The sequence below is a fragment of the Mauremys reevesii genome, linkage group 20, assembly GCF_016161935.1.
Source record: "Mauremys reevesii isolate NIE-2019 linkage group 20, ASM1616193v1, whole genome shotgun sequence".
Classification (NCBI taxonomy): Eukaryota; Metazoa; Chordata; order Testudines; family Geoemydidae; genus Mauremys; species Mauremys reevesii.
This window is the reverse complement of record NC_052642.1, coordinates 18,655,315-18,667,958: the sequence shown is the minus strand read 5'-3', so window position 1 is coordinate 18,667,958 and position 12,644 is coordinate 18,655,315. Positions and strand designations below refer to the sequence as shown.

Sequence of the window (12,644 nt, the reverse complement as noted above, 5' to 3'; positions counted from 1 at the left end):
GTTCCATATTACAGGCTTACATTAACAAGAGACAGGGTACCTTGTAGTCCAAGGTACAGTGCAACAAACTGAACGTCAAGGAACCTCAGTTCTATTCCTGTGTCTTTGTATCACTGTCATTAGGAAAGTAATTTAGGCTATGTCTACACTAGCGCTTTTGTTGGTCAGGGTTGTGAAGAAAATAAAAAAAAAAAAAAAACCTATCCTAAATTCATGGTGGCTAAGTCCATAAATGGCTATTAGCCAGGATGGGTAAGAATGGTGTCCCTAGCCTCTGTTCGTCAGAGGATGGAGATGGATGGCAGGAGAGAGATCACTTGATCATTGCCTGTTAGGTTCACTCCCTCTGGGGCACCTGGCATTGGCCACTGTCGGTAGACAGATACTGGGCTAGATGGACCTTTGGTCTGACCCGATACGGCCTTTCTTATGTTCTTATGTTCTTAACCACACCCCTTGACAGACACAAGTTCCACCAACAAAAGCGCCAGTGTGGACAGCGTTATGACGAAGGGAGATGCTCCCTGTCAACATAGCTACCACCACTTGTTGTGGGGTGGTGTAATTACACCAATGGGAGAGCTCTCTCCCATCAGCACAGAGCAGTTACACAGGAGACCTTACAGCAGCACAGCTGCAGCGGTACAGCTTTGCCTCTGTAAGGTCTGTAGTGTAGACATGGCCTTAATCTCTGTGGCTCTCGCTATGATGCTAAAAAAACAGCAGTGTAGATGTGGTTTGGGCCCTGAAGCCTGGAGAGAAGGGTGGGCTTCAGCACTCGAGCCACATCTACACTGCCGTTTTCAGTGCTGTAGTGCAAGCCCAAGACTACAGATACAGGCTTTGAGATTTGCTGCCCCAGCTTTTAAAACATAGTGTAGCCATATCCTAAGCCCCTTGTAGTGGGGCAGGGGAGGCAAGGAGCACTGGGTCTGGTGCAAGGCCTGATGTCTGAATCAAAGTCAGTAAGAACCATACTATGAACCAAAGTCAGGCCCTGTCATAAAGTAGATGCTTACTTACAAGTTCATTGTCCAGTACATTAACTTGGCAAAAACACGGTTAGCAATGCTGAAACACAGGCACTCCTAAGTACTAGGTATTGGATATACACGTAAACACCCTCCCTGAGGATGGTACAGGGACACACTGATCCTTGATAGGATAAAGTCAGGATAATAAATGAAGATGTTTTGATCGAAGCAGCAGGTACAAGGTGTAGGGTGGTTGGTAACCACATCAGAAGGGTAATACGTAATCTGTTTGTATAAAAGAGAAAATCATAGGAGGCGCATCTCTGTCTGGCCTAGGAGACAACAGATAGTCCCGCTCTTGACTGAACTGGCCCATTGTAATAGGCATACATATGTTAGCGTTCCTGTAGTACATATAGGGCACAAGGGCCATGCTTCGTTAACGATAAACCTAGTAGAGCACCTTCACCACTGAACCAAGGTTGTGGTCTTTCTGGGTAATACCACTGAGGTCTGCTGGATCAGCTACCAGGGCAGAGCTAGAACAGCACATGAAGTGAGCACAGATGCACGCCAACAGACACCACTCAATTTTATCCTCGTGTTTTCTGTTAAATGGGGACACCGTTTAACCCTTGTTTGTAAAGTGCTTTGAGATGTACAGCTGAAAAATGTTGTGTCGGTGCTAATTATTATTGTTAATTCTCCTTCATGTTTCAATTAGCATACAGTAGCGGTCATATGTTAGGTCCTAAATAGTTCAAGGGTGCTGCTGCTGGGTGCTATCAGCTCCTGTCATGCTAGAACTAGCCTAATTTCAGCATAGATGAGGGGGTAATAATAAAGAGAAACTATCAAGTGCTTTGGGATCCTTCAGGAAAAAAAGATGCTACATAAATGTAAGGGTTTTCTCCAGACACCTTCTCACTGAACTACATTTAAACCAGATGTACCATCTGTCCAGAGGCAGATATGTATTAAAAGTTACTGTAGGTGATGCAAAGCACAAAACCACAAATTAACAACAGAATTGAAGCCTTAACACTGAAATTCCTTCCCACCCCCACCCCTCGGCTTCCATCGGACTTGAAGGTTTGACGTCGGAAACTGATTTTCCTTTGTTTTTGGTTTTTAGTGGTGATTATACAGTTGTTTTAAATAGATGATCCACGTCATAAATTGAAAGAAAAAGGCATGTAAGCCTTGGGTCACTTGCACAACAAACAATACTTTGCAAGATCACAATTTGTTTGGAACCCTCAGAGTGAGATGTAAATGATCAGAAACTCTCAATCTGTGCAACAATCCCCTTCTTTTAATCAGGTTCTTATGATGTGGCCAGAGCTACGGGCCTGGTTTAAAAGCTCAGGGTGTGTTTACAGATATTTAAATAATAGCTAGGTAGGCGTATACCTGATTTTATGTAATGAACCATTTTCTCTAGAAAAATTAACAAAATAATTGTTTGAAGTCTTGAGTTTTACTGGAGTCCATCGGTTATGAGAAAGTAGTGGCCTTCTTTACATGCCTATTTTGTTAACATCTCAGACATGTCTCACTCACTTATGCAAGAATACCAGCAAGGAAAATAAGTCCTATGAAGCATATTTTTCACACACACAAATCAATGACCTGGATTAAGAGGGGAAATACTGCCAGATAACAAACAACTGTAATGTACTGTTTATAACCAAACAGTACATGCAGTCCTAGGCAGGAGAAGTGGTTAATAAGATTATAAACATTTTGACAGCACATAACGCATGATAAACAGTTTAGCATAAAGGAAGAAGTTTAGCTGTGCTTATTTCTGATCAGGTTCTTAAATTTGAAGATAACATTCATATCCTTTGTTAATAAACTAACAGTACATAGTGAGCCACACTCTTAGGAATTGTTTTGGGTTTACTTGTTAACCTTCACTCATACCCAAAGTCATTAAATTCTTAATTAAAAAAGGTGTGGCACAGAATTAGCGTAATTATTGTAAGAAGATTTGCTTCAGCAGTTTAGCCTTTCAATCTCTGTGCATAGGATTATCCTTGAGAAGTAGGTATTTTCCACTAGGTACGGGTATAAGCCAAAAGTGCTGTCTGAGTCAACACATCTAACAGAGCCATCATAACATAGCAGAACAACCTCTTTGTATTAGGAAGACCCTCCAGCTGACACAAAAGAAACAAAACACATTTCAGGGAAGGGAGGTTGGCAAATGCTTATTACCGACCAAGAGGAATGCTCTATAGATTTTTAAGAACACTAAAGTCTTTTTGAATAGGTGCAGTGTACTATATAAGCCACGATGGACCCGGAAACAGGAGAAACAGACATATTAAAACTCCCTGCTGTCACCTAGGATTCCCTTGTTTATTTCAGCCTTCACTTATTGGAATAGGTTCTTCTGTGTGCACATGGGTATTAACCCATTTAGATGTAGGCCAGGGACTTCTTTAATATGGGCCTCTAAAACTGCCCACCAAGAGACCAGCACAACTCTCCCAGTCCTTGCCAAGACAGAAGTGAGTAAAGAAATGCAAGTTTTGAGCTCAGATCCCTTGTATGCGATCCCCAGACTAAGACAAACCTGCCAACTCGTTTTTTTAATTGAACAAAAAAAAAAAGAAGCATTTGTTTTGACAATACATGGCCAACGTTTACATCAAAACACAGTCAATAACACTGTTACACATAGAATATCACTCATCCCTTGCAAACATCCTTTAATTATTTGAGGCACAGAGGCCTGTTTTGACTACTCTTCTGTAATAACTTCATCCATTACCATCAGAAACAGTGAACATGAAAATGAGATTATGTTAAGAGAAAATAATCCCACACAATTTCAAAATACCTCCTCAATTATTTTATATTGGGTTTCATATCACAGGTCTTTCATCACAGAGGTTTTTTTGTTTCTAAAGGCATGTCCCCTAAAAGTCAGTGCTGGCAGATTGAGAGTTTACAGGGAGAACATTTCATTTCACAAGTTCATAATGTAAAAAAAACTCTGAATACAGAGCAGAAAAAGTTACAGAAAAATATTTTTCTATTGTTCTATCAAATACATTGCTTTTTCATTATACTAAAAGTTGAAAAGTTTTCTTACCCAGAAGATCCAATGCTTTTACACACACCAAGAAGAGGTCTCTTCTCAGAAAAATTATCACATTTCTGAGGGCCTGATTAGAAGAAAAACAGAAAAAGAAATCTCAATAAAAAGCATTCATTATATTTTCACCATGCTGTCTTTATTAACTAACAGCAATAAACTGACAGTTGATTAGACTTGAAAACATAATTACTATATCTTGTCAAATTTCAGAACACTTTTTTTTAAAAAACCACAAATCATTAACCTGAAAAAAAAATTTCTACAGAAAAAAGAACAACATTTTTAGAGCACCTTGCACAATCAAAATATACCCAAAGGTTTTACAAAGCAAAGGGAAATATGTTGGAAGGCCAATGGCTACACAGACAAAGAGCAGCAACCACTACAAACTCAGCAATAGGGATACATTTCACAACAAAGCCATGAACTTTAGAACAATAGTTCCTGTAAATATGGTGATAGGTGTAAATGACCAATAAAATTTGGCCAGGACATGCGGGTATTTACCTCCTCTTTTCAGAGAGTGTTATTTCTTATTAAGATCCAGTGTCAAGTAATACTAACTCCCATTTTTCTATTTTGTGAAGTTGTTCTAAACTATGAATGATGTTATTTTTGAAAGGCTTCACACATTTTTTCAATTTATTCCATTATGGTCACACACACCATAAGAGTAGTCCCTCTCTTTCTTTAGCGTCTGACAAGCTGGATGCTAATGTTTGCCTAAAACATGGCCATGCCCATCTTACATCCCTAAATTAGGCAAATTTTTCACATGTGACACAGCAGCATAAATCCCATTTTCAAAAGCAATTTAGGAAAAGTAAGTCCCACTGACTTTCAGTGAGACTTAGGCTCCAAGTCACTTTTGAAAAATGGGGCATAGGCATTTTCAAAAATTTTACCTGGTGTCTAAGTAGGTTTTTATTTGACTTTATTCCATCTAATTTCTCTCCTTTGTGGAATTTTTTCCCCCTGAGGGTACTACTGCTTTGCTGAATGTCAGGATGTTTGTCATTGAAATTAAATAACATACACACACCAAGCTGAGATACCTCAATGAGGTAAATTTCCAGATTACAAGAAAACTTTCTTCATTATAAAAATCAAACTCTTTGATCTACACCAAGTATCGGTAACACATTCTGTTCAAACCTTAATTCACAATTAATTGTATGGCTGTACTTCTATGTGAATTCATCAGAAAGGTACAACAATTAACAATATACTTTTTCACTTAGCAGTCTCTGTTAATTATTAATAGTATGGGTACATACAATTAATTTATAACATAAAACTGCTCAGCAATCTGGTCTATACAAGACTAGCTCTTCCCTCCTACATGTTTGGAGTATTTATAATAGTAAATGGTTCACATCAATAATTTCACCATCAACAATAGGTTTATGAGTTACTTAAACAGCCAAATGAATTTTCATTTCATTCTGCTCTTTCCAAGGTTTTGTATGGGTCACACCTGTATTGTATGTACTGATCTGTAAACTGATAAATGAAACATGTAAAGTCTTTTTAAAAACCTGGCAACCAATTTGTTTTTTTTCCCCATTATGTGGAACAGATGAACTCCATTTGTTTCTGTTTACCTAGCCAGGCTCAATAGAAATTACATTAAGGGAGAAACCCTGGCTCCACTGAAGCCAATGAGAGTCTTGCCACTGATTTCAGTGGGGCCAGGATTTCAACTATACATACATACACAAACACACACACACGCTCGAGACATCAGTTCATAAGTTTCTATACAGTCAAACTCTAAGTTTGAGTATAAACTTTTTATTTTAATAAGGAGAATTACAAAGGAAAGAATTTTAGAACATACAAAAATGGATTATAGGGGGAAACATTTGCACAGAATCAACAGAATCATCATCAATATCTGCAACATATTTGTAAAAATTGTACAGTGGGTGCGTCAGCTTCTCATTTCAGATGTTTAAGACTTGAGCTCATGTTTCAAAAAATTTCCATTATCTACTTCAAATTTATACTTTCAGGATGTAACTATTAATACTCTAGAAAAATCATTAGTATAAGGACCTTGCAGTGCATGAAATCAGGTTAACAGCAGTCCTGTTCATGAGATTGCAAGCAGCAACATGTGTTGTTCTCCATGATGCTTAATGCATCGGCACCCCCCTGTCATTCTGGGGGGGGGGGAACGTTTAATCCTTCAAGTTATGGTGGATTAATTTTTTATATATAAAATTGTGTTTATTCACATGTGCAATATACTGATGCTATACACACCTGCTCCACACAGTGTTTAACAGAATGTATCTGATGATTGAAATGAAAAACAGCTAGCCAAATCCATCAAATATAAAAAGTATTGCAATCCTGTTGCAAAGTCCTTTTCTTAAACTCCTTTTATTCTAAATCCTTTTAATTCTGTCATATAACACTACCGCATTTATAAAAAGCTGAAAATCCTGATAAATCACACAATTAAAGTAATGAAAACTGCCTTTCCTGCCAACAAGGCACCACCTTATCTGCAACTCCATTTAGCTAAATGATAAAAAAAAATTCTGTCATTGGCATATTTGAAAATATGCAAAACAAATTCCCTTGACTAGATGAAAATTAATATAAAGCAACTTCCAGATCTCCATGAAGTCAAAAAGTTTTCCACGTACTAATATAGTTCACTTGTTCAGATGAGCTCATGTACTGTACTACCAATGAGATGGAAGTCCTGCTGGCAGCTTAATAATGCCAATAATCACAAAATACACTTTTTCAAGAGATAAAGCAGCATAACCCAAAGGGAGCTCAGCACTATGGCTCCCATTAACTTTCCATGAGAGTTGTGTGTGCCCAGCACCTCAGAAAATTAGTACACTAGCATCTCTGAATGTTTTCTCTCAATAAAAACAGGGCAATGTACTTTTGCTGGGTACTCAGCAGTGATGGTGCTTGCCAAAAGTCACTTCATTACTTTCACCTACCTCATTGATTTGTAAAGCACTTTACTGTAGCTTGAGTAAGAAATGCACTATATAATGCCAAGTACTATTCTATTTAGCAATGGCAAGTATGCTTTGAAAATACACTATGTAGGTTCACTCTTATTTCTTCATTATCTATCGGTTTGATGCCAGTTCTATTCAGGTCCTTATACTGCTGTCATCAGCATAGTATCCCAGAGCTTCCCCGAAATGCACTAAGCAACTTGACTAGCATTCGTTACACATGGTTCTCTTTCTCCCTTTTTTTCTCCAAAGGAAAAATGAGATGCTCTGTTTTTGTTTCGTCTTTATTTCATGTCTGCTGTGTTATGCACATTTATTATTGATGGCAAGGTTTTAAAAGTGAGCCTTACAGTTAGAAAGGAAAGCAGTGAGGTTTGCCGTGGTTCTTAAAACCTGTGGGAGTTCACTCCCCAGCCTGAGACCGTTCCCTGAGAATACTGTCTCCTGCACAGACTAGCTTTACCCTTGTGGACAGCTCCGTCTTGCCTGGTAAGTGTAGCTGCTGATCACAGTCCCCGAGCTTTTGGTGATCTTTTAGGTATAGTGAGACCAGGTCATTGAGCATCTTAAACATAAATGGCAGAGATCTTGAATTTGACTTGATATTCTATAGGAAGCCAGTACAGAGTGGAGGACAGGCCTGATGTGTTCAGATTGCAAGCTCTTTGGGGCATGAATCACACCTTTTTGTTCTGTGGTATACAATGCCGAGCACAGCAGGGCCCTGATCCATGACTGGGGCTCCTAGGTGTTATGGTAATACATACATAATGTGCTCACACAGTAGCCCATGTTGCTGAGATATGGTCCTACATTCAGTACTAGCTAGAGTTTCCTAAGGGTTGATGGCTTCATCTCCAGAGTCAAAGACACAAATAGCACAGAACTGAAAAATTTTGAGTATCTTTCTTTATTAAAGAAAAGTTCAACCCAACACGTTTTCCATACACAGAAACAATATATCCTGGAAACTGGATCTATTTACAGAGGGAACTTACATTTGGTTAATAAATAAAACAAATATATGTTTGTATGTCTTGTACAGCATTGAGCCCATGCATGTTAAACAATAATATTCACAAGTCAGTATAGTTCCCATCTTTCAAAATTTCTCTACTCTTTCATGCTGAACTTTTATTTTCTTTACTCCTGAACTTGACTCAGAGTTCCTGTATGGAAAACATTCAATTTCAGCAAATATGAAGAACTGTAAAGGGCCAAAGAATGTACATTCAAGTGCCCAAAGTCCACCTACTCTAGGCTCCCAACTTCTCAACCATCGTCTTTCTTGGGGAGAGGCCCACATCTCTCCCCCTGACGATGACCAAGGTTTTTCCTGGCTGCACGGTTCCCCGTCTACACTGCGGTATCTCCAGCCAGCCAGACTGCCTAAACAAGCCAGCACCCTGTATTTTGCTTTCTCTCCAAAGGCTACGAACAGCATAATTGTTCACAGCTATAAATTGCCACACAGCTCTTTGTAAGCAAGAGCATTTATTCTTAATGTGAAAGCATTCCAGAGAAAACATATTAAAAACAATAAAAACCTACATGTGCCCTAAAAAGCTTATCAGAGGTCACCACAACTCCAACCTTGGGCTCTGGCAGATGTCAGTTCTTCCAACCCTTCCACAAGGATTGGGGAGGCCCCCGCCTTGGGCAGAAGGTCGTGTCCATTTGCTGGGTTAGAACAAAGGCACTGAGTCAGTTTAAACTCAGGCTCTTTATCCAAAAGTCCTTGCTCTGTCTGTTAGTCTCTGGAGAAACCAGTATACGCAAACCTCCCCTAGTGATGGTACTTCTGTAGGTGGGAGGGTTTAACAACATGGCTGATTTACCTTAATCACCACTCACTGTCTTTAGTACCTAGATGCTGCAGTAGCCCTCTCCCATGCTGTACAACAGTGGTTTTCAAACTGCGGGTCGCAACCCACTATTGGGTCGCGGAATGGAAGGCACTGGGTCACAGCAGCTCTGTTAAAAGTCCCGTCAGCAGTGCTGCCCGGCTAAGGAAGGCTAGCTCCTACCTGTTCTGAACCGCGCTGCGCCCTGGAAGCGGCCAGCAGCAGGTCCAGCTCCTAGATGGGGGGGCTATGGAGCGCCGCACACTGCCTCCGCCCCGAGCACCAGCTCTGCACTTCCACTGACCGGGTCCCGGCCAATGGCATCTGGGGTGGGGCAGTACCTGCAGGCGACAGCCGCTTGCGCACCTCTGCCTAGGAGCCAGACCTGCTGCTGGACGCTTCCGGGGTGCAGTGTGGAAGTGTACCTTAGCACCCTCACTGTGCCGCTGACTGGGAGCCGCCTGAGGAAAGCCTGTGCCCCAACCCCATGCCCCAACCTGCTACCCCGCCTTGAACTTCCCCCCCAAACCCAGAGCCCCTTCCTGCACCCCAAACCCTTCATCTCTGGCCCACTCCAGAGCCTGCACCCCCAGCCCACAGCCCTGACCCCCTACCATACCCCAAACCCCTGCCCCAGCCCAGAGCTCCCTCCTACACCCTGAACCCCTCATTTCTGGCCCAACCCTACAGCCCCAACCCTCTGCCCCAGTCTCGAGCCCCTTCCACACTCCAACCCCTTATCCCCAACTCCGCTGGGTCACGGGCAACAATTTTCTTCAACTGGGTTGCCAGAAAAAAAATTTGAAAACCACTGGTGTACAACACAATCACACATACACCATTCATTTAAACAATGGGCCCCAAGGATACTTAAACTTAATTCAATAAGGTCTCTCAACGATATGCAGGAAATTGCCGTATCTGTCATGCCTTATTTTTTATAATCTCTCTCAGTAGACAGCACCTAGATCTCTTCCAGGGAATCAAACATTAGGCTTAGTTTTTAACCCAAATTTAAAATGACTTTCTTGGCCTAAAACAGGAGTTTAAATAGCATTTTCTCTGAGCTATTCAGACATAGATCCCTGTCCAGCCACAATAGAATCATGAGGTAAAAAATATGTTAAATTCTGGAAAAAGGTACAAAACAATTTTCACTTATTACTTCAGACTAATTACAGAGGAACAGAACTAGAACATATGGTAAAAATTTCCAAGCATTTTCTGCACTTCAAACTCCTTTATGTGTTATGGCATATTTAGCTAGCAAAATAAAGGTTTGGTGATGAACCAGAAACTTCATCTTCTGAAACCCACAATAGTAAGGCTTTTTTGTTAAATTACAAACAATTTCTGCCAGCACCTAAAAGACCTACTTTTTATTTTAACAACCCAGTCCACTTTTGTCTAAGCAGTAAGCTTCAATATTTATTACAGAAAAAAATATATTTAAGGTGTTGAAATTTGATTTTGTTGAATTTGTCATATAAATGGAGGAAGCCACGCATAAACTAGAAAAATCTATTAATCACTTTCCAAAACCTCCCCCTATCTCAAAGTAAAATGATTCAGACCATGAGGATCCCTTTTGATCGTCAACTCTCACTGGGAAATCTGTTCGATCAAGGAAATCTAGTCACCAAAGAAAAAAGGAAATCTTATTTATACTAGGCAATCAATTAAACAGCAGAGGTGTGGCACTAACAAACTTGCAGAAGGTGAGTTATGGTTCTAAAACTGTAATTTACATGACAATATTTAAATAAAGGAGAAAATCAAATAGCTACGCACTCCATTAGTAAGGAACATAGAAATATGAAAGAAAAAAACACATCCAAAACTGTAAGATAGGGGGAGTTGCAGCACTAAAATATTTAGCATACATAGTGGCCTTGCTAAAGTTATTAAGATTAAGTCCTTTAAGGAATACAGACACCTACAAATTATGTCTGTATGTACTACTTGCTTATATGTTTAATTAAATTTATCTTGTTCATCTTATTTCTCTAATTCACTTAATTTCACCTTAGCAAGTAGGTTAGATTTATGGTAGGTGGTACCTTAAAACCTTGTTGCTCCAAAAGGACAAAAATTGTTACGTTTTGAAATTAAGTTATGAAATGTATAGCATTTCACAGATTAGTTTGTAGTAAAACTACTTCTCTAAGCAATATTAAGTTGCATGTCTTGTTCTCTGACAAGTATCTGCATCTGCTCTGTCAGAAGGATTGATTCAAAAATTATGCCCATAGATGTCCTGCATAGTAAAAATTTGATCTTAAATCTTTGCCTTCAAAGTGCTTATAACACAATTGCATGAGCATCAGCAATTCTGCAAGCATCTATAAAAGCGTTTGTACAAATGGAATATACCCTGTGATTGACTCCTCTCGGTAGCAGGCATTGCCTTCTAATCTTGGAAATTGTGCACTCAAACATTAAAAGGCCAGACAGATTTGTGTGTTCTGCCTATTTTTTCCACTGAGGATAAGAGTTTTGCTGACAATATCCCAGTTTACTGCATGGTACAATTGGATGACATTCCTTTGACTCCTCAGTGAGGAAGACATTGTTCTAGCTCCTTTGATTTTCTTAAGAGCCTAGCTTAATACTGAAGTTAACTTGCTCTCCACAAACTGGATTCTTTTATCCACCTCATATCAGTCTTCCAGGTCAGATATCATCATCTTCACATTCTCAGGCATGACTGCATTAGTGGCAAGCGAAGATTACATAAAAATGATTGCAGACTGCACATTTCAGTATGTTTACTGTCCAGAAGTTCCTTAGCTGTAATATCCACCAGACTTGCTGAAAAATGAACCAGACAAATTATATAAAAGGAAAAAGTTCTTTGTAGGAATCGATAGGCTCTATGCATACAGACTGATTTCTATGTATTTTTGCTGACGTAGTCTAAATTTGTTGGAAGACACTATACATTCCTGAGAGCCAAGAGAGTAAAAAGACAGTTGCAAGAGAGAGCACTGTAGTGGGCTCAAGAATGTTTGGATGCTTTTTTTTCCCCTAAATTCAGCCACCTTCCTTCCAAGATGCTCCTCAAAGAGTCAGTGGGCAAATGAAAAAGGGCAGCTAGGACCAAGGCAGTATCAGAAGACTGAGGGCATCAGACAAGTTGGCCACCAGTCAGAAGGATACAGAACGGCAGAGAAAACTCTTTTTAACCTGCTCTAGTTCTGAACTCAAAAGTCAAAGAATTTTAATCAGAGACAAAAACCATGCACTCTTACAGATATCTGCACTTTCCTTCTGAGACACAACAGTTTTATTCTTAGTCAATACAGCAAATAGTTTCTACCAAAACACAAGACAATAACTTTGAAATATTTGTTAGTGATAACTAAATGTTACTATTAGAGAAAAGAGACGTACATTATTTGAGAAAATGTTGCTTAGAAGGAAATAGTCTGCATTTTTTAGTTACATTCAACCAAAGCTAGAGTCACATGAGCCTGGTGCAGTTAAAGTTGGAGCCCTGTGGGCCTAATGAACCAATGTGATGTTTCTAAAAGTGGAATGGCAGCAAAATGGGAGGGCCAGTCCACTTTTGAATGTTAATATTTTTACATTGGTGTAAACATAAAAAAGCACTCCAATGTTTTTTCAATACAGCTTATAAAAGGCTTACTTGCTATGTCAGAATTCTATTCTATAATTTCTCTAACCCACCTACATCAGAATTCTATTCTATAATGTCTCT

At 39.5% G+C, this 12,644-nt stretch overlaps 1 protein-coding gene across 11 annotated transcripts in view; it reads right to left on the bottom strand.

The window, feature by feature from the left end:
- The window catches only part of BCAS3 (BCAS3 microtubule associated cell migration factor), a 486,041-nt gene that overhangs the window by 440,170 nt on the left and 33,227 nt on the right, over positions 1–12,644 (bottom strand). For all 11 annotated transcript variants that reach the window (XM_039507722.1, XM_039507724.1, XM_039507723.1 and 8 more), the window contains one exon: positions 4,081–4,153. In XM_039507722.1, coding sequence (XP_039363656.1) covers positions 4,081–4,153 — 73 coding nt within the window. The remainder of the gene's footprint in view (positions 1–4,080; positions 4,154–12,644) is intronic.